Source organism: Cucurbita maxima, unplaced genomic scaffold, assembly GCF_002738345.1.
Source record: "Cucurbita maxima cultivar Rimu unplaced genomic scaffold, Cmax_1.0 Cma_Scf00014, whole genome shotgun sequence".
NCBI classification, from domain to species: domain Eukaryota; kingdom Viridiplantae; phylum Streptophyta; class Magnoliopsida; order Cucurbitales; family Cucurbitaceae; genus Cucurbita; species Cucurbita maxima.
The window spans coordinates 2,558,729-2,586,707 of record NW_019272030.1 but is presented as its reverse complement, the minus strand read 5'-3'; the positions used below and the strand labels follow the sequence as shown (position 1 = coordinate 2,586,707).

The 27,979-nt window shown below is 37.6% G+C and overlaps 6 protein-coding genes across 7 annotated transcripts; 4 read left to right on the top strand and 2 right to left on the bottom strand.

Annotated features, from left to right (window-relative positions):
- Positions 1-186: 186 nt before the first annotated feature.
- Positions 187-4,954, bottom strand: LOC111488929 (receptor protein-tyrosine kinase CEPR2-like). The gene is given in 5 exon segments (XM_023136874.1): positions 187-746; positions 1,504-2,154; positions 2,157-3,785; positions 3,788-4,160; positions 4,526-4,954. Coding segments are annotated over 4 exon segments (2,925 nt in total). The 5' UTR covers positions 4,059-4,160; positions 4,526-4,954; the 3' UTR covers positions 187-372.
- Positions 4,955-6,971: 2,017 nt separating this feature from the next.
- Positions 6,972-13,816, top strand: LOC111488930. The gene is made up of 10 exons (XM_023136875.1): positions 6,972-7,483; positions 7,819-7,928; positions 9,417-10,161; positions 10,253-10,397; positions 10,527-10,657; positions 10,767-10,955; positions 11,069-11,296; positions 12,226-12,559; positions 12,656-12,839; positions 13,156-13,816. Exons 1-10 carry the CDS (start codon positions 7,277-7,279, stop codon positions 13,631-13,633), a joined length of 2,751 nt encoding a protein of 916 aa, XP_022992643.1. The 5' UTR covers positions 6,972-7,276; the 3' UTR covers positions 13,634-13,816.
- Positions 13,817-14,050: 234 nt separating this feature from the next.
- LOC111488938 (alpha-(1,4)-fucosyltransferase-like) lies at positions 14,051-17,353 on the top strand. Its single transcript, XM_023136891.1, has 3 exons — positions 14,051-14,639; positions 16,317-16,490; positions 16,586-17,353. The coding sequence occupies exons 1-3, from the start codon at positions 14,154-14,156 to the stop codon at positions 17,144-17,146; spliced, it is 1,221 nt and encodes a 406-aa protein (XP_022992659.1). The 5' UTR covers positions 14,051-14,153; the 3' UTR covers positions 17,147-17,353.
- Positions 17,354-19,432: 2,079 nt separating this feature from the next.
- On the top strand, positions 19,433-24,618 carry LOC111488931 (G-type lectin S-receptor-like serine/threonine-protein kinase At1g34300). Of its 2 annotated transcripts, none has more exons than XM_023136876.1 (2): positions 19,433-19,516; positions 19,601-22,499. In XM_023136876.1, the coding sequence occupies exon 2, from the start codon at positions 19,734-19,736 to the stop codon at positions 22,281-22,283; it is 2,550 nt and encodes an 849-aa protein (XP_022992644.1). In that variant the 5' UTR covers positions 19,433-19,516; positions 19,601-19,733; the 3' UTR covers positions 22,284-22,499. The 2 variants fall into 2 exon arrangements, with proteins under 2 accessions (XP_022992644.1, XP_022992645.1); XM_023136877.1 differs by adding an exon at positions 24,263-24,618 and having other exon boundaries at positions 19,452-22,308.
- Positions 23,226-24,253, top strand: LOC111488944. The gene is made up of 2 exons (XM_023136903.1): positions 23,226-23,438; positions 23,566-24,253. Exons 1-2 carry the CDS (start codon positions 23,403-23,405, stop codon positions 24,109-24,111), a joined length of 582 nt encoding a protein of 193 aa, XP_022992671.1. The 5' UTR covers positions 23,226-23,402; the 3' UTR covers positions 24,112-24,253.
- Positions 24,619-25,372: 754 nt separating the features above from the next.
- Positions 25,373-27,518, bottom strand: LOC111489631 (uncharacterized oxidoreductase At4g09670-like). Its single transcript, XM_023137946.1, has 2 exons — positions 26,999-27,518; positions 25,373-26,221 (listed from the first exon to the last, which is right to left on the bottom strand). The coding sequence occupies exons 1-2, from the start codon at positions 27,458-27,460 to the stop codon at positions 25,601-25,603; spliced, it is 1,083 nt and encodes a 360-aa protein (XP_022993714.1). The 5' UTR covers positions 27,461-27,518; the 3' UTR covers positions 25,373-25,600.
- Between the last annotated feature and the right edge of the window lie 461 nt (positions 27,519-27,979).

Genomic DNA, 27,979 nt, shown 5'->3' with positions numbered 1-27,979 from the left:
GAGTGATCTCATCAAGGATACTGTAAATTTTCACTTACACTCTTGATCAGTAAAATACAAGACTTGATAATTTTCTGATGTGATACTTCCAACTTGAAAGTTGGAACATGTTCTTGATAGCACATGTAGTTACATATAACAGAAACTTTGTTCTTTTAAATGGTGAGGAAGATAACTTTAGCTGTCTTCAAAAAAGAAAATTCTCTTATGCACACTTCATTTGATGAGCTCTACAAATATATTATCCTTAGTTTTATGCTAAGGTCCGACTGAAAACTCGGAGCTAGCTAATTGGGCACAGGTTATGGCTGCAAAAATCTCAAGTGCTTTGATCATTACAGCAAAGACTAATCTTACATTCTTGTTGAAGAACTAAACAAAATCCTTACTGTTTTTATTTGAATTGTTGTTCAGGGACGTCGAAGAAGAGTAGGGATCAGCGTCTAACAGCATCTTCACTACCTCTCTCATTGAAGGGCGAAGTGATGGAAGCTTTCTTGTGCAAAGTACAGCAATCTTCAGGACTTTAATCATGTCATTTTGGACGACTTCAGATGCAACTTTGATGTCCAGAAGCTTGAGGACATTGTCACGGCCATCGAGGTGTGTTGAGACCCAGTAGACAATATCTTTTCCTTCTCCATATTTATCTTCTATTGGTCTCCTTCCAGTAATCAATTCTAATAGCTCCACACCATGACTGTACACATCACTCTTTTCTGAAACTTTTGGAGTATATGCTAGCTCTGTAGAGGAAAGTTGTTACAGAAATTAGTTCAGTCTTATTTTCATGTTCAACTTGAATCTGATAATGTTGAACAAAAAGCACAATACATCTGTATCAATAGAGAAGAAACAAGTTAAGCTTCGAGTTACTTCTTACAAAAGAAGAAAGATGCCAAGTTGCGCCGTCAAAGTGCCTATGGTACCAATTCATATTTGGTTACCCGAAGCAGATCAAAATGAAACCTTGGTCTTTCAACTTCATAAAATCAACAGTTGAGTCTCTAAACTTATATAATTCATATATTTTAATTTTTTTATGATTTAGTCCTTAAACATTTGTATATAACAATTTAGTCACTATAATTTCAAACTTTTGACAATTTAGTCTCTATTGTGATAAATTTCATTGATATAAGTGTCATTTTTTATTACGTAAACGAACTAGTCTTTATAGCTTATAAACAAGTTTCATCCATAAATTAGTTTATCAATCTACACATGTAAATTTTTTTGTTTTATTGTTACAAATTGTAAAGTATTAGGAATAAATTGTTCCTTATTAAAGCTGAGAGACTAAATTATTACAATTTTAAATTTTCATCATTATAAACTTAGGTTTAGGGACTAAACTGTTACTTCCATGAATGAAGTGTTTTATTAACTAGCTACTAATGTGTGAATGTTAGGATATAAATTTTGTTGCAGAGAGAAAGGTCATGTTAAGGAAAATATAATGAGAAAAAAAATGGGGAGGTTGATTGGAAAGATTGAACTCACCAGGAGCAAGATAACCGTGAGTGCCAGCAAAAGTGCTGTGCTCAGAAACAATTAGGAACTGATCTGCAACTCTTGCAACTCCAAAATCAGCAATTTTTGGTTCATAATCTCCATCAAGAAGTATGTTGGTTGATTTTATATCTCTATGAATTATAGGTGGTGAACAACCATGGTGCAAGTAAGCAATTCCCCTTGCTGCTCCCAATGCAATCCTGTACCTCTGATTCCAGTTCAATCCAGACTGTCCACCTTTGATCTGTCTCTGAAGTGCTTCACACAGGTTTCCGTTAGTCATATATTCAAAAACTAGATAACTAGATCCTTCCCTCATTAAGCAGGCATAGAGCTTCAAGATGTTTCTATGCCTTATCTTTCCCAGAATCTCCATTTCTGCTGCCAAAACCTTCATTTCATCTCCTTTCCGGAGCTGCTTAACAGCCACTGTACCGCCATTGTTCTTCAGATCCAACCGATAAACTTTTCCCGTTCCTCCTCTCCCTATCAAATTGTCTTCTTCAAAGCTGCATATTTCATCTGCATCAATTTCCACTGGATGGAATGATGCAATTTTCCATTTTGGAGCTCCTTGTTGGTCCCGTTCCTGATTGGTCTCCAGGCGAGTCTCACTGTGCTTCAAGTAACTAAAACTACCAACACTAGCCCTGCTAATACACAAACCAAGATGGAGACTATCATACTGAAAAATACAAGTTTATCCACAAGCACCCCTTTCTGACTATTGTTTCCAGTACAATTAACCCGACTGGTATTTATCCTTTCTCTGTAGTTTTCATCAACACGGAGTTCTTTGTTGTCCAAAAAAGCTTCGTCTCCACTCATTGCTAGAAGACTGGATGGAACTCTTCCAAACAGATGATTTCCCGACAAATCTATCGAACTTAGTTCCATTTTCTCCAAGAATTCTGGGATTTGACCTGTAAGTTCGTTGCTTGAGAGGTTCATCGAGTTCAAAGAGCCGATTAATGAAAATGAAGATGGAATGCTACCACTAAGAGAGTTTTGAGCAAAATTTATGTCCACGAGTCTTTTACAATTACCAATCTCAAATGGGATTGATCCATTCAAAGAATTTACTTCCAGGCGGAATGATGAAAGTTGCCCGAGGAAACCAATTTCAGAAGGTATTTCTCCAGTGAAGTGATTATTACTCAAGTAAAGCCTCTCTAAATTTGTCAACTTGCCCAGTTCTGATGGAAGGTTACCTGAAAACTTATTGTTTTGCAATATCAATTGGCTCAAGCTGGTAGATAGACCAATGTTTGGGGTTATAACTCCAGTAAACTCATTGTCACTAAAATCAATAATTTTTGCACTAGGAAGAGCCCATACCCCATCTGGAATTCTGCCAGACATTTGATTATTATTGATTCTGAATCTTTGCAGTGATTTGCACTCAGCTAAAGAAAGTGGCAGCTCCCCTGAAAATCTATTATCCAGAGCAAGTAAGAACTGCAACTTCCTATTCTCACACAAGAACTTGGGGAAGCCCCCTGAAAATTGATTCTCAGATATGTCGATGCTGAGGAGCGGAGCAAATCTGCCGAAGTTTGCTGGAAATTCTCCAGAAAAATTGTTCCTATAGATTGAAATGGCAATAAGGTTTTGCATATTTTCGAACCCTTCAGGGAACTTACCTGAGAAGTTGTTTTCATACGACTGAAAAACCACCAAATTCCTGAGGTTCCGAACCTCGTCTGGCAACTGCCCATGAAAACTATTGGCAGATATATCAATTTCTTGCAGAAGGGTAAGGTTTGAAATCTCTGGTGGAATTTCTCCAGTTAATTTGTTTTCAAAAAGCTCAAGCTTGTTCAGATTCTGCAACTTGGATATTGACTTGGAGAGTTTACCAGAAAGCTTGTTCCTTGAAAGATCCATTGTCTCTAAGGCCTTCAATTCAAAGAGAGAGACTGGTATTTCCCCTCTCAATTGTGCATTTGCTAGATATAGCCAAGTTAAGTTCTTCAAATTTCCTATTGATTCTGGTATGTCACCAGCCTCAAACTCATTTTCACCAAGTCCCAGAGAATTCAATCCAGTTAAATTTCCAACCCAGATTGGGAATTGGCCAGAAAAGAAGTTGATTGATAGATCTAGAACCTCTAATTTTCTCAGCTGAGAAAGATCAGGAATCCTCCTAACCATTTCACTGTCAGTGAGATTCAATACTCTAATATTGCTACAGTTGATCAGTTGGTAGGGAAGCTCCCCAGAAATGTGGTTTGAGGCCAACGAAAGTATTGTGAGACTTTGCAGAACAAAATAGATGGAGAAATCTCACCAGAAAGCGACTTGTTTTCCAAGGAAATTTCTACGACTTTCCTGGAAACCTGATCACAAGTAATCCCAGAGAATCCACAAGGGGATTCAGAATCAATCCAAGAATCAAGAAAACCCATCGGGTCATTGAGATTCTCTTTGAAACGAAGCAATGCTCGAGTCTCAGTCGGAAGAGGCAAACTTGGAACAAAGAGACTCAAAATGAAGAGAAAGATCAACAGGGAATGAAGGGGATAAACTGGGCTCTTCTCCATTAGAAATGAGACTAAAATGCCAACTCAAGGAGGCTGAGAATCCTCAATATATGTATAATCTAATCCATGATGGATAGTTCCATTCTACTACACTCCAAACACCTGAAATCAGAGGAAAGGAAAAACAAAAACTCCCAAATCATCAACCTTGAAGCTTCAAAAAGCTGGAAATATATTACACAAAACCAGTGTTTGTTTTTGGATGAAAACAAATGAATCAAAGAAGGAAAACCAAAAACAAAAACAGCTGTGTAAGAGGAGACAGAGTTACGTTAGGATGTCATTTTTGCCTGATTTTTCTCCATAATTGATATATGATATTCATGATCAGTAGAAAAGAAGAAAAGAGATTTACTTCAAAGCCACTCATAGCAAAACTATTGCTCATAATGGAAGGAAAGTGGAAAGAAAAAGTTTGCATATCATTCCATATATTGACATACTGCTTTCTCATCTTTAAATCTTACCTGCAGGAAGTTACTTCATCTTGCTCCATGAATCCTCTTCTGTTTTTCCATCTTCCTTCTCAAACAGACCATAAATTCTGACAAATCTTAATGGGTTTCTTATTGTAGGTCTTTCAAGGAAGAACAGAAAGCTTTCACCATACTTTTTGGGGGTAAGAAGAAGGGAAAGTGATGGGTTTCTTGAGAAAGTGTGCTGTTTGGTTGCTGGGAAAATTGTAAGAAACTATGAAGATCATAGAAGAAATGAAAGGAACTTATGAGTAGAAGTGAAGTTCCTTGGATATGCTACTTTCACTCTGGTGGAACGTTACCATAATGAATGAGAACAGGCACTTCAAGCAAGAAGAGAGAGAGAGAAAGAAGAGACATGCAAAACAGGTAAGGAAACTTAAGAAAGCAGCCAGAGAGACTGAGAGAGACCAACTTTGGCGACTTGTGAAGTGCTTTTGTATTGAGATAGGGACGATAATTTATCGAACAAATTCTAAAATTTGCATCTCTAATCACTACAAGGTACAAATATAAGATAGTTGCATCATTTTTTTTTTATATATAGAACGGTGTTAACCTGTCAGCTACACTGTGCAGTTTCATCGATTCATTCCCAGCCAAGGAGAAGAGTTTGCATCTTTTTTTCTTTCGTATATATAACGGTGCTAATCTATCGGCTACATTGTGCAGTTTCATTGATTCATTCCCAGCCAAGGAGGAGAGTTTGCATCATTATTTTTTTCGTATATAGAACGGTGCTAATCTATCAGCTACATTGTGCAGTTTCATCAATTCATTCCCGACCAAGGAGGAGAATTTGCATCATTATATATATATATATATTGGTATATAAAACTGTGCTAATCTGTCGGCTACATTGTGCAGTTTCATCGATATATTTCTCGGGCAAGGAGAGAGAGAGAGGTAAAGTGAACAAACTTTTTTTTGGCCTTCTCATATTTGGATGAAAACATAATAATAATAATTCCACTCCTCTTTTTGATTCTTCCACCGCACCGCTACAACAGATCCTTCCTGTCTCTGGAATGGTACCCAGAGGAGTGGAATCATCAATTTTTGTCTAATCAAATACGCAGCTTTCTCTTTTCTTTATTATTACCCTTTCTTTCAGCCTAATCATTGAATATATTTGAGTTATTCTTATTCCATCTTTTTCCTTTTTCTTTATTTTTTTTTTTTAATTCTTGCTTGTGTCAGACTGGCAGGATTGGCAGGATTGGATTAAAAAAAATCTTTAGTTACTAGATCATTAGTTACTAGATCTTTAGTTACTAGATCATTAGTTACTAGATCATTTTTGGGATATTTAGTTATTAACATATTAATTCACCAATTCACAATTTATCATTAGTTACTAGATCGATGAAAAATCTCTCTAAAAATTGTTCTTTAGCAATCACGTGCTAAAATGAAAGTGTTTTTTTGCCCTATTAACACTTGCTTGACCGAGACCCAAATAGGATTTTTGACCAATTCCACACTGAACCCATATTGGGTTGGAGACTTATCATAAACAAAATTAGTTCAATAATTTACGTTCTTTTTTAAATTAAAAAAATTCGTTAAAAAAAAAACTAAAAAGTCAACTAACCTAAAAAGTAATTTTAGGCAATTCAGGCAATTCAATGGCCCAGTGCCTAAAACTATTTGAGTATGGGCCTTATTTAGGCAATTCAATGGCCCAGCGCCCACCGCACTTGATCTGTTGCTCACTTTTTGGGCTTCGTTTAAATTGTAGCCCACTAACCGGCCCAATGGGCCTACCGTACTAAAGTTATTTTAAATTAATAAAATTACCTTTAACTTTTCACATCCTCTAAAAAAAATAATAACTATAATCTTTCAAATCTTTTAATAATAATCTTAAACTAAAAAAATCTAAGAAATATCTTTACAACATTTAAACAAAATTAAAAAATATGTGTACCATTCGTTTTAGATGAAAACCGTTAATGTTTTATTTAAAAATATTCTTAAATTTAAAAAAAATATTTAAACAAATACCATTAAATGTAAAAAAAAAAAAAAAATTAACAAGCTTATTTATTTTTTTTTTTAAAAATACCTTTAAACTTTATTAAAAACGACAAAAAGACCTTTAAATTAAAAAAAAAAAATTAAAAATACACTTATTTATTAGTAACACGAGGGTTCAGGGTTAGATGAATTATTTTAATATGCATATACAAAATATTTATTTTGATTTTTGTATTTTTAAAATTTTATGATTTTAAAAAATATTTAAATCTATCGATTTGGTATTTTTAAGGGCAAAAATAATAATTTTTTAAAAGTTGAGATCAGAATAAATGTTCTTAAAGATAATTTTTAAAAGCATTAAAATTAAAATGAATTAAGAATTCATTAAAAAAAAAAACCTACGAATTTATTTGTTTCTAAATGAAAATTATTAAAAAAAAGGAAGGAAAAAAATCCAGCTGTTTCTCAGTTTTCAAAAATTTCGAACGCCAAAAAGGTCATCGAAGAATCTAGAACAAAATGGCGCGATCCAAATCCATCATTATTTTCCTTTTCAATGCACAGATGCGCTGAAGAAATTATTTGGATTCCATAGTCCATCAGGAATCATCTCTGCAATTCGACGACGAAATCGAGACCTCGAAATTGAAATCCGCAGCTGAATCTCTGAGATCGGCATTTATCTTGTGAAGCTTTGATCAAATCGAAGTTTTCTAGTCGGTTAAGTTGGTGAATTCTTGTTCGAACTGTTTCAGTTCAATGGCTGTGGGACTGGAGGAGAAGTCGGAGAGGAAGGGTGGAGTAGCGCTTTATTTTCCTGCAAATGACGACGAGCCTTCGCCGGCATCGTCATCTACTCCTCCCAAACTGCCTCGCAGGCTTAGCCGTCGCCTAATGGAGTCTAAGGCGCCGTCTACTGCGGAAGAGATTGAAGCCAAGCTCCGAAAGGCTGATCTCCGTCGTCAGGTTTCTATCTCGGGCCCTATTGTTCTTATATACGTATTCCGATTGTTTTTCTTTCTTCAGTATGACGTGCCGTACTGGATAAAGATAGTCCAACCTTGATTTGTTTTGAAGGAAGTTATAGAATTTCTTTTTGTCGGTTGCCCCAAAATAAAAACCAAGAAATGCTAAGCGACAACCTTCGACGGGTGCTCTTTTCGTTCGAATTACAATAGACTTCGATTTCTTCTGTAGAAAAGTTGTTCCCGACTCGTTCATGAGTCGTTTCAGTTGTTTTCCCTCTTCAGTTTTTTTTCTTTTTTTTAGAATATAAGAACGTTATTTATATGTGCGAGTAGGCCAAGAGACAAAGAGCTGGGTATTCGATGGAGAGACGAAGAACAAGTGATATTGTTCGTGCTAATATGAAAGGGATGCCTAAGCAGGACCCAGCGGCAATTATAGCAAGGTACAAGATCCTTATACTGCTTCATTTTTTGAAGTCTATTATAGCCTGTTTACTATAATCTTAAAATTTCCCATTAAGACGTTTGGGATGTTAGAGTTGTCTTAATTTCGACTGCTTGGTATGATTCGGTCTTTACCTGTGGTATTGAAAGTTTCGACATGGTGATCAAGTAACACAGTTTGATCATTTATGTTATGCATCTTGCGATCAAGATAAGAGTGGCAAAAGAGTAGTTCTACATCTTCTTTGGCGTATTTTAAGCTTTTGCATTTTATTTTTAGTCTGTATTGCTTGAAACCATGCTCTTGCATCGTATTTGAAGTTATCGAAGGTTGAGAAACCATGCTCGAAAATCCTTGCATTCCTTTCACACCATAGATGCGGGAGAAAGTTCTGTTTATCACCAATCATAATGTCTTTTTTGCATCATGGAAGGGAAGTTTCACAAAGACCAGGGCAAGAACACCAAATATTTCATTTGGTAAAACTACAGACCAACCAAAAACTTCCAAAATTGAAAGGCATAAGAACAATGGGCAGATGTGAAGGATGCTCTAATTTAAAAAAAAAAAAAAAAAAAAAGAACACATCACACACCATGAAGGTAAGATGCCATCTCATTTTCCTTAGCAACCGATCAGCTGCATTAATCCCACCAAGATTAAGTTTCCATAAGAAATTTTTTATTTTCTTAGGATAAGAGTCCTTCCAAATCACCGAAAAGAGGTTGCTCAAGTCAGGAACAATATCATGAATTTACTCACTTGAGAGCTGAGCTTTAATTGTGAATGCTTTGGTGAAATCAAGAGGTCATAGCCAAGAGTCATTCACCAAACTTTACAAGATTGTTGAAAGAAGATGAGATAAACTAAATCATGAGAAGAAGTCCAAGCCTGTTCAACTGTAATACTTGGCTGGTAGACAGTTGAAAAATTCTAGGAAAGGCTGTAGTAGCTACCCCATAATTCAACTAGGAATCATGCCCAAAAAGACGTGAGAGTTCCATTGCCAAGACGTCTTTGCACCTGCAAAGCAACAAGATCTATGGTAGAAGAAATAAACCTCCTATGTGATTTAAATGAACCTCTAAACATTTGTGTTGGCCATATAATCGAAAAATCTGATTGATGCCCATGTTGTTTCTTCTTCTATATAAGAACCGATTGAAGGAAGTAATATGGGAGAATAAATTCATGTTCCCTTTGTTGGTGGGCAAGTATGCTTAGGGGCTGGAACATCAATTTGAGGCATCAAGAGTAAGAGTAGAAGAAATGGTTGGCCTTAGGAGGATTTGGAAGAGAAAGAAAGATTTGAAACCTAATGCTATGCTGTGTAATTGTGACTATTTCTATTGTTGTCAAGGATACTGGTTCAGTTTTAGCTTGACTCTGTATCTATGCTTTGCCTGCTTACTCTCCCTTCAGTTATCATTCATCTCTTTTTCCTGTGAAATATTATGAATTATAATGCAATCTGTCCCATCTTCAGGTGCTGGAGGAGTTTTGTACAAACGAGAAAAACTACTTTTGCTTTGGCAAAAGCATTTCAAGCATTAGATATTACAAAAGAATCTGTGAAGTCTATGGAATTTGAGCAGCTTGCTTCTAAGATCAATGCAACTGCAACCATACAAACTGTAAAAGCATTACTTGTTCGCTTAGAGAGTAGATTCTCAATCTTGAGAACAACTTCTGGAAATAAATTAAGTATGGAGAAGGTAGATCACCTTCTCAAGCGTGTTGGATTTCATGGCAGAAGCAGTAATCAAGTAAACAAGACAGGTAGATCACAGACTATTGGCTTCGGGAAAGCTGCAAAGGTTCCCTGTAAATTATCTAGGTACACTGTCAAAGTAGTGCTTTTTGCTTATATGATATTGGGGCATCCGGAGACAGTTTTTATTGGGAAGAGTGAGTTTGAAAATGCATTGCTGGAGTCAGCATCAAATTTTGTTCAGGAATTTGAGTTGTTGATTAAGATTATATTGGAGGGTCCCTTACGAACCATGCATGAGGAGCAATCTTCAACACCATCTTCGATTAGATCCCAATTAGAGATATTTGACAAAAGATGGTGCTCTTACCTTCATCACTTTGTGGTGTGGAAAGACAAGGATGCTATATTTTTCGAGGAGAACATGAAGGGTGTTGCTCGCCAGTTGGAGAGTTTTATGGCACAAACTTCTAAGCTGAGATTGGAAGGTGATAATAGTAATATCGCACATGATACACAGGTAATTCACTTTGGCTATAGTTTCTATAGCATTTTGAGCAACTAAATCCTAGTTGGCTAATGGTTTGTTGGACTCATCTGGTTGATGGTAGGTCAGTGAAGAGCAGAAGATACTGAGAGAAAAGTTACAGCAACTTGGCAGTTCAGAAAATTCTTCATCAGTTGCAGGGTCAAGCTCCTTGGAATTGGATTCTGAATATTCTCCAGGGTTCCGACCAGTAGAAAGTTCTAAGCCAGGTCTGCATAGCATATTGGATGCTTTGTTGGTTATTTGTCTGTAATGATGACTAATCTTGCTTAAGATAGATGTTTTAATTCTTTTTTCTTTAGTAAAATGACAATTTCCTTCTGTCAAATTTATTGCAGAGCAACCTACAAGCTCCAGTGCAATGCTAGTCACTGAGAATGAGTTGGTTGCAAATGAGATTGTCCATGATTATCACCATTTCCTTGCAGTCTCCTCGAATGCTCCAACTGAAGCTGAAAACAGTTTAAAGGTTGGCACTTCTGAATGTTTCATTCTCTTTTCTGATATGTAAATGACAAATAGCGAAGGAAGCATGAATTAGTGATTCCTGGGCTTAGCTATTATACTCACTTACGTAGGTGAAACTGAAAAAGACGATGGAAAAAGCCTTTTGGGATGGCATCATGGAGTCTATGGAAGAAGATGAGCCTGATTTCAGTTGGGTTATCAAGGTCCTGAAGGAGGTCAGGGATGAATTGTGTGAGATGTCTCCGCCCTCCTGGAGATCAGAGATTGCTGAGAAAATTGATATTGAAATTGTTTCACAGGTACATCTAATTTGAATATTTATTTAACAATTGGTGGCCACATAAAATGGTAATTGGTAATGGAGTATCGATCTCTCTCACTAATTTGTCCTTCATTTCTTTGGTGGTTGAAGATTCTAAATTCAGGAACTCCGGATGTGGGTTACTTCAAACAACTGCTGGACTTTAGTTTAGTCACACTGCAAAAGCTTTCCGCTCCAGCGAAAGAGAAAGAGATGGAAGCAAGTTACCAGAGGTTAATGGAAGAGCTGGGAGACGTTTCCTTTTCTGGAGAGAACTCAAAGCGTCCATTCGCTCTCTTGATGGTCAAAGGTTTACGCTTCATTCTACATCAGATTCAGGTCTGTTTTTAGTCTAGTATTTCCTACCTCAAATTCTGTGTACAGTTAAATACAATTCCAATTCAAGTATATACAAGGGATGATAGAAGTAAACCATTTCAAAGGTGTAACACTTCCCCATCCATTTTCGTTTTGAAATTCCTATCACCAGAACCAGTCTGTTCTTGTGAAACCTCCTCAACAGATTGCCAAGTATAGCTTCTTTTTTTTTAAAAAAAAAATAATAAATAAAATAAAATAAAAATTAGCATGGTATCAGAGTGTCCGAGCTTCCTTAAACATGGATTTTGAGTCCTTTATAGGAGATTTGAGTAATTGTTATTTTCCTCTTCCACCTATTCTCATCATTAAGTCTTCATCAGTCTCATAATTAAGTCTTCATCATTCTCTCAATTACCTTTGCTGCTGCGCTGGGATGTCCATTCATGGAATTTATTTTGCTCATAGTATGCTCCGCCATTAATTCTCAAGCTTCTTTCCTCCTGTCCAACTTCTTACTAAATTCTAAAGCAGTGATGTTATTGATCACATTATCTTCAGCCAAAAGACAGGTTATGATATTTTAGGGGTATCATCTTTCTCAGAAGCTAATGAATGAGATGACCCAAGGCCCTAAACTTCACCTATCTAAATGGCATTTGGAGCTTTGATTATATATGCAATGAGATGACAGATATAGCGTAAATAGGAAAAGTGCGCATAACGGAGTCTCCATTTGGGGAGAGCTGTGTGATCTTTCTTTATCACATTCTGTGTTTCTTCTGTGTCTCTCTCTAGAACTCCAAAGAAAACATATTTTCTTCTCACTTCTCTGATGAACAAATGGTTTTACGTTTCTGATTTTGCTAGTCGGAAATATATATTGTTTGGTTATGCCTGTAAGATACTTTTCCACGTTGATTTGACTGAACTTCTATATTTGGTAGCAGAATCTAAAAGAAGAAATAGCAAAGGCACATTTAAGGATGGTGGAACCGCTCATCAAGAGCCCTGCTGGTTTGGAGTATCTGAAAAGTTCATTTGCTAAGCGGTGTGGTTCTCCTGCTGATGCACCTACCTCTTTGCCTCTCACAAGGCAATGGCTTTCATCTGTATGGCCGAATGTGGAGCTGGAGTGGAAAGAACACACTGATTCTGTGGCTTCTGCTATATCAAAAGATGCAGGAGTTCAGCCAGAGAACCTCCCATCTACCATACGAACCGGAGGAAGTAGTCTGATTCCATCAAAGATCATCAGCCCAACCTCTGGAACAAGTAGCCATGGTAACTCCAGTTGTCATGTTGTATTCATACTCTTCTTTTCGACTTCATTTTTATTTGAACTCATCAGATTTAACAATGGAGCTTTAATGTATTCAGGCAAAGAACAACCAGAGTGCAAGGGTGAGAGACTTGATTTATTAATTAGGCTTGGTCTGCTAAAGTTAGTAAATCAAATAAAGGGGCTCAGCAGTGATACTCTGCCGGAGACTCTTAAGCTTAATCTCGCCAGGCTCAGGACGGTTCAATCTCGACTTCAGAGGATCATCGTCATTTCTACCAGGTTGGTGAAATTTGCAGCTCTTACCTTTAAGCTCTATTTTGGTACTAAATTATCTTCTATTTTAGTTATAGAGGTTAGTCTTTTTGTTTCCTTAAATTAATTATAGTTTATCTTAAAACTTAGTCTTCAATAAGTTATCTACTGAAAGTCGAGGTGCTATAACAAAACGTTTGAAAGTTCGAGAAACAGGAAAGCAAAAAGATATAAATCGAAATCTTGTTGTATTCCTGTTTTACAAAGTATAGTTTTAGATTATGATAATATATGTTATATAATCTATTCTTATATAGTCTTACTACGGAAATATCATGCCCAGCTTGTTGGTCATGCGTCAAATTCTTCTCAACGAGAGATTGGTCTCCAATCCAAGTGAAGTCGATAGTATATTATCGACATGCGCCAAACACCTTTGCAATCTCTTGGACATTGTCGAAAACGTTGGAATACTGGAGATCGTTGAAGCCCTCGGTATTGTCTTAGTCGATTGTGATTCAGACCCTAAAAAGCTCCAAGCAAGAAAGCAGATCATAGCAAACATGTTGATAAAAAGCTTACAAGCAGGTGACGTCGTATACAATCGAGTTTCACGCAACATTTACCTGGCCATGCGGGGCATTGTGCTCGGAGGAAGCAGCAGAAAGGGAAGGCAACTGGCGGAGGCAGCCCTTTTGCCCATCGGAGCAGGAGCTCTCACAGGAAAGGTGGTCGAGGCAGCAGAAGCTCTGATTGTTATGGCTGTTGTGTCTGTGATCGTTCATGGAGATTGGTATAGAGAACTGATAAAAAACTGGTGAGATCATCTCAAATGGCAACAGATTCTGTGTCTTAAATGTTTGTAAATAAGGTAAATTCTTATGTAAATTCTCCGTAAATGGGAATATTTGGTGTGTGTTTGTTTGAGTTTGACAGTGCAAAAGTTTAATGTTTTAGATAATACTTGTGTTTAGATATATAAAAATTTGTTAATTATGTTGAAAGGTTTGATTTTTAATTTCATCCTTATTAGGTTTAATTTTTAATTTTTAATTTTTTTAAAATAAGTAATTAGATTGTGTTAATTTATAAATAAATTGTGAAATTAAAGCTTAGTCATAAAAAATTTAAAGATAACTCCTAAACACAAAATTAGTCACTAATCACAAAATTAATCACTAATTTAGTTATCTGTCTTGAATTCGTCTTGTAATCGGTGCTGAATAATTTCACTTTTACTCTCTACAACGACTTTCACTCAGACATTCTTCACCGATTTCCCCCTTTCTCTCTCTCTCCGGAGAGAGAAAATCCACCAGCGACCGCCGTCTCCGTCCAACCATGCTCTTGAAGCCCTTCAACACCGTTGCCGTCGTATTCATGCTCGTTTTCGTGTTCTTCATCCTTTTCTTCACTGGCTTCCTCGAATTTCCGCCGGCATCCACTTCCATCGTACCGGCCACCGACGATCTGAATCTATCCGCAGCCGAGTTCGCTTTTGATCCTTTCTCCGATTTGATCACCGCCTTTAAGAAATGGGACTCTCAGGTTGGTTGCGATCGATTCCGGGAGAAAATTAGCGGCGGTTTGGGAAATGGATCTTCGTCGACTTCGTTGCAGCTAGTCGGCGGTGACTCTAATTCAGAATGTGGAGGTCCGAAACTGAATCATGTCTCTGTTTTGGTGAAAGGATGGACATGGATCCCTGATAATTTAGACAATTTGTATTCGTGTTCTTGTGGATTAAGCTGTCTTTGGACTAAATCTTCTGTTCTCGCCGATAAACCCGACGCCTTGTTCTTCGAGACCAGTACGCCTCCGCGTCAGGTAATTCTCAGCCATAATTTTCTATTATTCTGTTCGAATTTTATAATCTGTTTGGATGCCGACTTTTCTGATGATTTTAAGATCATAATCTGGTAGTTTTTGAAGAGATCCAGATCTATCTACATAAATTACATTTTTCTCGATTCTGGATAATTGTTCGTTCTGCTTCATTCAGTTCTTATGATCTGTTTGTATGAAGCCATTGTTAGTTCTAATAGCTTGATCCATGGAGGATATTGAGAAATGCATGATGTTTGGTCTTAAATCTCTAAAATGTTCTTGAAGCCATTGTAGATTATGCTTTACTGCTTATTTCTGCTGTTTTCTATCAAGGGGTTGGGCTGTTACAAATTCTGTACCTTATTTGGTGATTGTTTTTTACGATCTATGGATGTTACTTGTTGAGGGAAGAAAATTGATTGAATTCATAGGCTGTTGAATGGATCACCTAGAACTATGAGGAATCCCAGATTTTTGTAAAGTAGACGTGAGATTCCACGTCGGTTGGAGAGGGGGAACAAATTATTCCTTACCAGGGTGTGGAAACCTCTGCCTAGCAAATGCATTTTAAAACTGTGAATGAGCTAAAACGATTAATATCGGCTAGCGGTGAGTTTGGGATGTTACAAATGATATCAAAGCTAGGTTTCGGGCAATGTGCCAGTGAGTGAGGGTGGATTGTGAGATCCCACATTGGTTAGAGAGAGGAATAACATATTTCTTTTAAGGATGTGCAAACCTCTCCCTAGACACATTTTAAAACCGTGAGGCTGACATCAATAGGTAATGAGCCAAAGCAATCAATACCTGCTAACGGTGGGCTTGAACTATTACAAATGGTATTAGAGCCAGGTTTCAGACAATGTGCCAGCAAGGACGCTGGTGTCCAAGGTGGTAGATTGTAAGATTCCACATTTGTTGGAGAGGGGAATGAAGCATTCCTTAAAAGGGTGTGAAAATCTCTCCCTAATCGATGTGTTTTAAAATCATGAGGCTGACGACGATACGTAATGGGCCAAAACGATTAATATTTGCTTGCGGTGGGTTTTGGATGTGGCAAATAGTATTAGAGTCAGGTGAAGCATTCCTTAAAAGGGTGTGAAAATCTCTCCCTAATCGATGTGTTTTAAAATCATGAGGCTGACGACGATACGTAATGGGCCAAAACGATTAATATTTGCTTGCGGTGGGTTTTGGGTGTGGCAAATAGTATTAGAGTCAGGTTTCAGGTAGCGTGCTAGCAAGGACGCTGGCCCCAAAGGGGATGGATTTTGAGATCCCATATTGGTTGTCAAGGGGAAGGAAGCATTCCTTATAAGGTGTGAGATTTTTTTTTTGTGTTTTAATATCGTGAGGTTGATAGTGATACGTAATGGGCCAAAATGGACAATATCTGCTAGTGGTGGGTTTGTGCTGTTAGAGTAAAACTGCACGGTGATATTGGTCCTCTGTTTGTTTTTGTTTTTTTTAAATATGAATGACCGCGCTTTCATTATGTTAATTTGATTGCGATATCTTAGTCTCTGCCCATGGTACAAGTTAGTATGATATACCTTTTCGACTTCCCTATCTTACACATGACAATATGCTGGGTAATAATTCCTTGGTTATTGTTATCAATATTGTTATGATCGTGTTGGGCCGATTTTGTTTACTGTTCTCCTTAATGTTTGTTAGAGGCGCAGGGGTGATCCTCTTCGTATTTATATGGATCTCGAGGCTGGTCGGAAGCGCTCAGGTTTTGAAGATCTATTTGTTAGTTATCATGCGGAAGATGATGTTCAGTCAACCTATGCAGGAGCACTCTTTCACAATGGTCGAAACTATCACGTATCTTCTTCTAAAAACAATGTGCGTTTTTTGGTTCTGATTTTCGTCTTTGCAACTCCACCCGATCTGTTCGTTCTATAAGGATCGTGATACTAATGATATTGAAATTTTCTTAGGATACCCTCGTTTATTGGTCGTCGTCTCGTTGTCTTCCCCAACGAAATCAGCTTGCTAGGAAGCTTCTAAACTTGCTGCCTCACCATTCATTTGGCAAGTGCTTGAACAATGTAGGCGGGCGTGACATGGCCCTTGTTATGTACCCTGAATGTGCAAACGATGCCAGTGTCACCCCAAAATGGTGGGATCACTTGCATTGTGCAATGTCTCATTACAAATTCGTTCTAGCAATTGAAAACACGATGACCGAGAGTTACGTGACGGAGAAGCTATTTTATGCACTAGACTCCGGTTCGGTTCCGATCTATTTTGGTGCTCCAAATGTCTGGGACTTTGTCCCTCCACATTCCATAATTGATGGGTCTAAATTCAGCTCGTTGGAAGAGTTAGCTTCTTATGTAAAACGACTTGCTAATGATCCAGTAGCTTATGCTGAGTACCATGCTTGGAGACGATGCCGTGCGTTGGGAAACTATAGGAGGACCCGAGCTGCAAGTCTCGACACGCTGCCGTGCCGGGTATGTAATGCTGTGAGCAGAAGGGGTGGTAGAAATGGATGAGCTTATCTAGTTTTTTTTTGGCCGCCATTGTTCCTCTGTTGTATTTCACTGTGAATTGGAATCTCCATTTCTAATGGGCTTTGTTTTTGTTGTCACCAGTAGACAGAGGAATGGGTTGGTGTGTAAGGAAATGAATGTAGGTAGAAAGATCATAAATGATTTAAGAAAAATATATTTTATTTATTATAATTACTCGGCCATATGTTATATTTGTGAAATCGGCTGGAGAGGGGAACAAAGCATTTATTTTAAGGGTGTGGAAATCTCTCTCTCTCGTAGACACGTCATAAAATCTTGAGCTTGACAGTGATATGTAATGGACAAAACCGGACAATATCTGCAAATGGTAGGTTTGTACTGTTATAGTGGTATTAGAAACAGAATTGGTTGGAAAAGGGAACGAAACATTTCTTATAAGGATGTGGAAATCTCTCCTCAGTAGACGCGTTTTAATATAGTGAGGCGATGATTCATAACGGGTCAAAATTTATTACTCTTTAGAAAATTTTTATATCTCTTTCAGTATATGCTCTTGAAGGAATGGTACATGAATGAATCGATACCACATTCGAATAAGAGCAATTCTAAATATGACGGTTATAAAATTTTTAAAAGAATTGATAGTTCCGAAATAAAGGGTTCCATGTTCATATTACAAAAAACGTTCGGTTTATGAGGAATCTAAATTCCAAATTCAAGTATATTATTTAGTTAATTAAATCTATGGCAGTCTACATTATTCAATTATTATTTATTTATTTTTTCTAATGGTATATTTTTAATTTAATTTAATTTAAATATTATTCTAAACTCTTTAAATAAAGCTGAATGGCATTAATGTCATAAATAAAACATATAGTAGTTTGGAAAGTGAGAGACTTAATATTTATATATTTTTTTAAATTATTTAATAAATGAAATGATTGGAATCAATTAAAAATAAATAATTAAGAAGACTTTTATGACTAATCAACCCCTGGGCTTCAATTCAATGAATAAAAACTTGGATTTATTTTAAATTTGAATTTATTAAGTTATTTTGCAATATTTTCTTAACTTCCCTTTATACCTCGACTAAGATGGTTTTGTTTTGAAATATTAATTTATTTTAGGTTAAATGTATTAAATATTTTGGCTCAATTTATGGGTGTATTTTTTTGGTCGAGTCAATCCAAACCCATCCGAAAATAGGGTTATAATCCGACTCGACTCAACTCAACTCTACCCTTCTTTTAATATTAATACAAATATTAAAAATATTTGACGATTATTTGTATTAATACAAATTTTAGTTATTAATATAACATGTATTGAATATAAGTATTGGTTTATCTTTGAATTTCTCTGAGAAATCACTAATTTTTTTTTTTTTTTTTATAAATAAATTTTCCAACATTTCTTTTAAAAAAATTAACATAAAATAAATCGTAAATTTGAAGGACGAAATTTATAATTTAAAAATTTTAAATAGGTAAAAGTTAAAAAGATTATAAGATTAAATTTATAATTTAATTTAGAAGGATTTCTCCTTTATTTTAATAGATAATAAAAAACAAGGGATCAGCGTGAAAAAGACTGAAGAAACGGTTCGAACTTGGAACCCCGCAGATTGGGGCAAAGAAATTATATGAATTTCCAATTTTGACCCGAGAAAATTTGACCAATAAAAAGGGTAATTTCAAATTTTAACCCAACAAAATTGGGATTTTGGAGAAAACGCCCTTTTCAAATAATAATTTGTTTTTGGACCCTTTGATCAAGTTTGGAAAGTAAATTACTTATATACCCCGAATGCATTAATTATATTTGTATTTAATTTTCACCAACTTTTTTACTAACCTCCTTATTAACATTTAATTTCCATATTTTAACCAAAATAATAATAATAATAAATAAATAATATATATATAATCCGTCCAACGTTATGATAAGATGTTGACTGTTTGTGTGCATGTAGAGGCCAACATATACACGTAAATTATGTATTTAGTCTCATTTTTATCGTTTCATTAAATTCTTCGTTAATGTTCGATGACGATTGACATGACAATTATTTATTTTATTAAAAATATTTTTATTTTTTAATTTTAATGCAAAAATATTATTTTTCATTGTTTTTTTAATAAAAATAAAGGTCTCTCCGTGATTAACCGAAAAGTTGACGGAACGACGAGTTGGGGGTAAAAGTGTAAATTTGCGTTTGTCTTTTCACGTGGCAAGAAAAATTCTAAGGGAAAAAAAAAAAAAAAAAAAAAAGATTTTGAAATGGATTTTCACTTCGAAGTCAAAACATGTGGAGGATATTTTTGAAAAATTACTGGAGAAAAAAAGATGAGTGGACGAAGAACGAACAGTCCAATGAATTTTAAGGTAAGAATTCTTCTTCCATTTCCATTTTCTTCTAATCTTCTGCTTCCAAATGATTGCGATTTTTCTTCGCCAATTTATATACAGAATCAGATTTTGATCGGAGCAGCAAAGTCTTCCAAGGGATTTCCGAGCTTTTCCTCTCGATTTTCTCGGATTTTGTTAATTTGGAACTCCGACTCTGTTGTTCTTTCTGTTCTTGAAGCGAGATTGAAGAGAAATGGACCTCCATAGCCATTTGTTTCGTTACTTTATTGCTTTGGTTCTTTGTCTTTCAGTATCTTTGTCGGTAGCCGCCATATCTCTAGGTTCGTCTTTGAGAGCTTCGAATCCCAATCAGACGTGGGATTCGGCTAATGGAATTTTCTCTTTGAGGTTTCTTCCGGCGGATTCCTCCGGTTCTTCTTTTATCGCCGGCATAGTCTTTACTGGTGGCGTTCCTACTATCTGGTCCGCTGGTGGCGGTGCTACGGTGGATGCTTCTGGTGCTCTTCACTTTCAATCCGACGGTAACCTTCGTCTCGTCGATGGCTCTGGTGCTGTCGTTTGGGAATCTAACACCACCGGCCGTGGAGTCTCCTCCGCTGTGCTCGAGGACTCCGGCAACCTCATCCTTCGAAATAGTAGTTCCCAGGCCGTCTGGTCTTCGTTCGATCACCCGACGGACACGATTGTTCCATCGCAGAATTTCACAGTGGGCATGGTCCTGCGATCTGGTCAGTATTCTTTTAACCTACTTAACATCGGGAATATAACTCTGACTTGGAATGGAGATGGACCGAATGGTGACGTAGTTTATTGGAATCACGGATTAAATACGTCGATCAATGGCTCCTTGAATTCTCCTAGTTTACGATTAGGTTCTATTGGAATGTTGGCTGTTTATGATACCAGAATACCTGCTGGATCATTTGTAGCTTATAGCAACGATTACGCAGATAATGGTGGCGGTGCTACTTTTAGGTTTCTGAGGTTGAAAGATGATGGAAATTTAGAGATTCATAGCGTTGTTAGAGGCAGTGGGTCTGAATCCGTGGGATGGAAAGCTGTTCCAGATAAGTGTCAAATATTTGGGTTCTGTGGGGAACTTAGTATTTGTAGCTATAATGATACAAGTCCGATCTGTAGTTGCCCATCTGCAAACTTTGAGCCAGTTGATCACCACGATTGGAAGAAAGGGTGCAAGGCGAAATTGGATATCAGAAACTGTTCCAGCGGCATCACGATGTTGGAAATGAAGAATACAAAGCTATTAACTTATCCAAAGAACTTAGAGGTCTACTCCATGCAGATATCAGGGTGTCAATCAAATTGTCGACAGAGTTCTGCTTGTGATGCTTCCACTGCGCCATCAGATGGGAATGGATTTTGTTATTACATACCGTCAGGCTTCATTAGGGGATATCAGAGTGCTGCGTTGCCAAGCAGTTCATTTCTCAAAGTCTGTGGAGAAGTGCTTGAAAACCAATTGGAATCTTCTGATGTTTCAAGGCCGGGTGGTACGAATTTGAAGGCTTGGGTCTTGGCGGTTGTGGTTTTGGTCACCCTTTTTGCCATGATTGTTTGTGAGGCTGGTTTATGGTGGTGGTGTTGCAGGAACAGCCCCAAGTTTGGAGGGATGTCCAGCCAATACACGCTTCTTGAGTATGCTTCTGGTGCTCCTGTTCAATTCTCATTTAAAGAACTCCACCGTGTGACCAATGGATTCAAGGAAAAGCTTGGAGCTGGTGGATTTGGAGCTGTTTATAAAGGTGTTCTTACTAATAAGACGGTCGTCGCAGTGAAGCAACTCGAGGGAATCGAGCAGGGAGAGAAGCAATTTAGGATGGAGGTAGCAACTATAAGTAGCACACACCATTTGAATCTCGTGAGATTGGTCGGTTTTTGCTCGGAAGGACGGCATAGGCTGTTAGTATATGAGCTTATGAAGAATGGCTCTCTTGATAGTTTGCTTTTCAAGGGAGAAGAAGGACAATCTGGGAAGTTCCTCAGCTGGGAAGATCGATTCAAAATTGCTGCTGGCACTGCCAAGGGGATCACATACCTTCACGAGGAGTGCCGTGATTGCATCATTCATTGTGATATAAAGCCAGAGAACATTCTCTTAGATGAGAATTTAAACGCTAAAGTCTCAGATTTTGGCCTGGCAAAGCTCATTAACATGAAAGATCACCGATATCGAACCTTGACTAGCATAAGAGGAACACGAGGCTATTTGGCGCCCGAATGGCTCGCAAATTTGCCACTGACTTCAAAATCTGATGTTTTCAGCTATGGTATGGTTCTCTTAGAGATCGTAAGCGGACGAAGGAACTTCGACGTTTCTGCTGAAACAAATCACAAGAGGTTCTCTTTGTGGGCTTATGAAGAGTTTGAAAAAGGAAATCTCATAGAAATTGTTGACAAAAGGCTGGTGGATCAAGATATTGATATGGAGCAAGTGAGCAGGGTGGTTCAGGTGGGCTTTTGGTGCATCCAGGAGCAACCATCTCAGAGGCCAACAATGGGAAAAGTGGTGCAGATGATGGAAGGCGTCATCGACATCGAGAGGCCTCCTGCACCAAAGGTAACATCCATGGTGTCTGCAACTGGAACAAGCACGTATATCAGCAGCAATTTAAGCAATTTCTCCGCCGTTGAAACACCCGCTACACCGGCCTCATTTTCGTTGTCGCTTGCTGCAGCAGACTTGACTCCTGGTGGCAGCATTTGTGAGAAAACAAGTTCATCTCTTCTGCACTCAAGGTACGACACTCCAACTAGCCTCTAGCTTTTCAGTTCTTACACTGATCTTTGTGCAAAAATTGCTCAAATCTTTGCTAGAAAGGTTTACAGTTCCAAGTCATGTTGTTGTAGTAACCTAATAACCAAGTGTTCCACATAAACTATGACAAAATCTTGTAAATCATTGTTCAGTTTTGTTTTGGTGCTGAGGGCGCAAGCCCACCAAAAGTTAATAGTAACCTCAAACTGTATAATTCTTCAATCTTTCTAGTTTCTTTATTGTTTTCTTTTAGAGAAGCTTCCTAGAAACCAGACCCATAAACCGCTTTCTCTCTAGTGGTTGGACGGCAGAAAGCTCGCTAAGTTTCGCTTCCCTCTCTTTTTTTTTCAATGAAGTGGAAAGTCTTAACTTAGTAGTGGACATTCTATAAGCGACTTGTTGAGTCTACGAAGTTTTGCTTCTTGTATTCAGCCTGGGATGCCTCAACATGAGTATAGTTTATCTTAACTTAGTAGTGATGCCGTTATGAGCATAGCTTTACTATAATTGACATATATTTATATCTTTCAGGTCGAGAGTACAAATTTTTGTACCTCACAACTGTACTAAAAAAAAAGTGTACGTAGCTACGTGAATAAATTACAAATTTAGTTTTTAAATTTTGAGATTTGTATCTATTCGAGTTTTAAACTTTAGAATTATAAATTTCATCATTAAATGATTATGGATTATTATGTTTGTACCAATTGATTAATGAATATTTTTTTTAGTAATTAAATTGAATAATTTAATTATCAACAATACATTTAAATAAACTTTACTGTAAAAATATTATTTATTTTTGTTTAATTAATAGATTAAATAATATTACGTCCATTTGTTTTCTTACATTTATTTATTTAAAATTTTCACCATGCACATATTAGATTAAAAATATAATTTAAAATTAATTGAAAGTGTGAATCAGACACATTTTACTTAGTCAACGTGAGGCTGACGGTGAGGGTAAAAGGGACAACATCAAGAACAAAGGAAAAATGGGGGAAGAAAATGAATCAAATTTGAACCCTCAAATTGGGGCAGAGAAATATCGTAGTCCTGTCCGGTTGAAATGGAGCAGGGGACTCGTTTTCTTCAATCTGGACAGGCTTGATTGACGGATTCATGAGCGGACGAAACAACAATCCAATGAATTCCATGGTAATTCATTTCTCATTTTCATCGTCGACTTTTCTGCTCTCAGTAGACTGTGATTTTTCTTCTGCAATTTATGTGAACTATCCTGTTTTTTCTGTGATGCGAAACCATCGCACTTTGATCGGAGAAGCAAAATCTTCTGAGAGTTTTCCGATCTTCTCGGATTCCGCTTCTCAGAAACTTCTCCGAAATGAACCTCCGTAGCCGTTTATTTTGTTGCATTTCTAGCTTCTATGTTGGTAGCCGCCATATCTCTAGGTTCATCTTTGAAAGCTTCCGATCCCGACCAGGCGTGGAACTCGCCTGGCGCCATTTTCTCTCTTCGTTTCCTTCCATCGGATTTATCCCCTTCTTCTTCTTCTTATATCGCCGGCATTTTCTCTCGAGAAAAGTTTTTGTCATCTGGTCCGCTGGCGGCGGTGCTCCGGTGGATGCTTCAGGTGCTCTTCACTTTCAATCCGACGGCAACCTTCGCCTCGTCAATGGCTCCGGTGCCGTCGTTTGGGAATCTAACACCGCTGGCCATGGCGTCTCCTCCGCTGTACTCCAGGACTCTGGCAATCTTGTACTTCTAAATAGTAGATTCATCCCCGTTTGGCCTTCCTTCGACAATCCCACTGACACGGTTGCTCCATCGCAGAATTTCACAGTGAATATAGTCTTGCAATCTGGCTAGTATTCTTTTAAACTACTTGATACTGGAAATCTAACTCTTATTTGGAATGGTGATGTAATTTATTGGAATCAAGGCTTGAGTACGCCAATCAGTGGCACTCTGGATTCGCCTATTTTACAATTAAGTCATACCGGGAAGTTGGCTATTTTTGATACCAGCATTCCACTGCGAGCAAGATCGCTGGTTGCTTATAGCAACGATTATGCAGATAAGCCTTTCCCAGTCGATAATTTTTGGTTTCTGAGGTTGAAATATGATGGAAGTTTAGGAACTTATAGCGTCCCTAGAGGCAGTGAGACTGAAACAGTGGGATGGGACGCTGTTCCAGATAAGTGTCAGATATTTGGGTTCTGTGGAGAACTCAGTATTTGTAGTTATAATGATACCCGTCCACACTGGCTGCCCTTCTGCTAATTTTGAGGCAATTGATCCAAATAATTTGAAGAAAGGGTGTAAGAGGAATACAATGGTCAAATACAAGCTCATGAGAGAGCTTATGCTAACATATTCAAGGAATACAATTAATTACACCATGAAGATAGCAGGGTGTCGATCAAATTGTCGACAAAGTTCTCCCTATGTTGCCTCCTCTGCACCATCAGATGGAAGTGGGTTTTGTTATCACGTACCATCCGGTTTCATTAGGGGATATCATAGTGTGTTGAGGATTGTTGAAAGGGAGTCCCGCGTTGACTAATTAAGGGATGATCATTGGTTTATAAGTAAGGAATACTTCGTCATTGGAATAAGCCCTTTTTGGAGAAACAAAAAACAAAGTCATAACAACTTATGTTCAAAGTGGACTATATCATATCAATGTGGGGGGTCGTGGTTGTTGAGAATTGTTGGGAGAGGAGTCTCACATCGGCTTATTAAGGGGTTGATCATCGATTTATAAGGAATAAATCTCCATTGGTATGAGGCATTTTGGGGAAACCAAAAGCAAATCCATGAAAGCTTATTCTTACAGTTGATTATACCATACCATTGTGGAGGGTCATGGTTGTTGAGGATTGTTGGGAGAGGAGTCCCACATCTGCTAATTAAGAGGTTGATCATGAGTTTATAAGGAATACATCTAATTGGTATGATATCTTTCGAAGAAACAAAAGCAAGTTTTTGGTGCTCTAAAGAACTCCATCGCGTGACTGATCATAGGGAGGGGAGAAACATTTTTTTTATAAATGTGTGGAAATCTCTCCCTGAAAAGACGTATTTTAGAAACTTTGAAGGAAAGTTTAAAAAGAACAACGTCATCCGCTAGCAGTGGACTTGGAACAGTTTGTTTTCAAGTCCGAACAATATCACTCTGGAAAGATGATTCAAATTAAAACATGACTCTACATTCATACAACAGTTCAAACAATACAAACACAATTGACAATTGACAGAAAGTAACAACACAATTATTTTTGAGGAATGGCTTCTCCCACTAAATCTTGATCATGCAGAGCTTTCCAACCTTGATGCAAGCTTAAGACCAATGGAATCAGCGTCCTACTTCAACCAGCTTGGATCCTCGATCGAGCGACGCCTTCACCGCATCGATCACCAGCTGAGTCTTACGACTAATGGATGGCCATTTCTTCTCAGGTTTGGAGCCCTTCTCTTTAATTTCTTTAACCAAACGAGAGAATTCCCCCACCATGCAAGCCTCTTGAGAAAGCTCAGTCGGGACGACATGTTTGCTCGGTACCGGTTTCCATCCGGTCGCAAGCTCATTGAACCGAGAGTTGGAACTGGTGAAGAAATAGGTCTCCTTCTCTTCATAAGGTATAACGAGATCATTAAGATTTAAAGTCCCATTGGTTCCTATGACAGTGGTATCCATGGTCAAGTTTGACAAGAAAGAGCAATGGAAGGTCGCTACTTTGCCATCGTCCCAAAACAGTGAACTTCCACAGGATAAAATGACGCCCGATTCATTCAAAACAGGATTAGGCAACGCAACCACTGTTGTAGGCAGTTGGAAGTCGGCAGCAAAGAGAATCGAACGAATACAATACCACCCGACATCGCCCAAAGCACCAAGGCCATCGAGATCCGGTTTTATGCGAATATCATTGGCTATGAACTCAGAATCAGCAGCGTAAGTGTAGATACTGTTTACCTGCAATGTTCGTAACAGGAAAAAAAAAAAATTCAATTTATTATTGGAGTCAGGAATTTGCTCTAATCCAAACATGTCGTGTCGTGATCTTGACACGTTCATGACATGCCTTGAGGAGAACTCACGTCCCGTATTTCCTTTTCGCCCAACTTTGGGCCTTCGTCGGACTATCGGTAAGGTAACGAACATTGCTTGTGCAGAATCTAATCTTATTCGCTCTCACACGTTGTTTGTGCGTGCATGTTCAATTGTTGCAACACAACAACGTCGCATCTCATTGTCATCTCGGTTTCCAACAACACAACCCATGCATCATGATGTCATCTCATGTCTCGAGACACATCGGCCATCTTGGCTTGTTCGTACACATCCGTTGGGAACAAACCCATGTGTCGATCATCTTAACGGGACATTCGAACATTCATTCATCCGAATTCACTTGAGCATTGGGCTCGCCCGTGTCCATGCTACCGCATAAGTTTCAGATAGGGGCATACTTTTAAAAAATTTCTCCTTATTTTATTATTTTTATTTTGACAGAGAGAAAATTACGAATTATCCACCAAGTATTAGTTGTTCAATCTTCATAATTTGAATTTGAAATAAATATTTTTATAGGTTTCCATGAATTTCATTTTAATCAAAATTGTGGAAAAAACATAAAAGATTTAGATTTAAACATAAATAAAGGTTTGAAGAAAGAAATTATAAAGATAAAATATGTTTTAATTAAAGAGAATTATATATATATATGTATGTATGTATGTATATCCGTACCATCTTGAGCTGCCCAAACTGGTCGGCATCTGAAAGAAATTCGGTGATCTTGGGCGTGCGAGGATGGTGCATCCACATGGTACCGTCCATGAACTGCACTCCATTCCCCTCGCACGCCGCCGCAATCTCATCGAACTCCGCCACATTCAGAGCCACCGGCTTCTCCAGGAGCAAGTGCTTCTTCTTCTTCGCCGCCACCACCGCCCACCGCAGGTGGAGACTCGTCGGAAGCGGCACATACACGGCGTCGATTTCCGGATCATCCACTACAGCTTCGTAAGAACCGTAGATTTTGACCTCTGCACTTAATCCATTATCCGACGCAAATTTCGAGGCCTTTTCGACTGAACGACTGCCGATCGCCGAGAGAGTGGCATTCGGAGCATCGGCAATGGCTCGACAAACCTTCCGAGCTATCTTGGCGGCGCCGAGGATTCCGAAACGGACGGGTTTGTTGGTCATGTCTGCCGCCCGGAGCTTTAGACGATGATATTCCGGTTGTGTTCGGAATTATACTTATATAGGCTCCAGAGAGAATTTAAATTACGTAAATATTGATATAGTAAATTACTTTCTTCGATTTTACATTAATATCCTTCTTCAACTTTTATTATTATTATTTTTTTTTTTAAAAAAACATTAATATTAGTATACTAAAAAATGTTTAAAAAATATTTGCCTCATCTTTTTTTCACTTGCTTATTCAATCTCATTTTATTTTTCTCTCAACTCTCAACTCTCTAGGAGAATCTTAATTCGAATAATCTTTTGAATTTTCTTTTACCGATCAAATCATTCTTCTACTGTAATAAAATAAAAATGGAATCTTAATTTTATGCCTTTAGAAACTTAATTTTAGGTCTTATCACACTCTATGTCAAAATATAAACCCACAAAATTGACTAACAACTTCAAATTTAAAGATAAATACATATTGTCACTCCAACAACATTCGCTACAGATAAGCCTCATACTATTGTG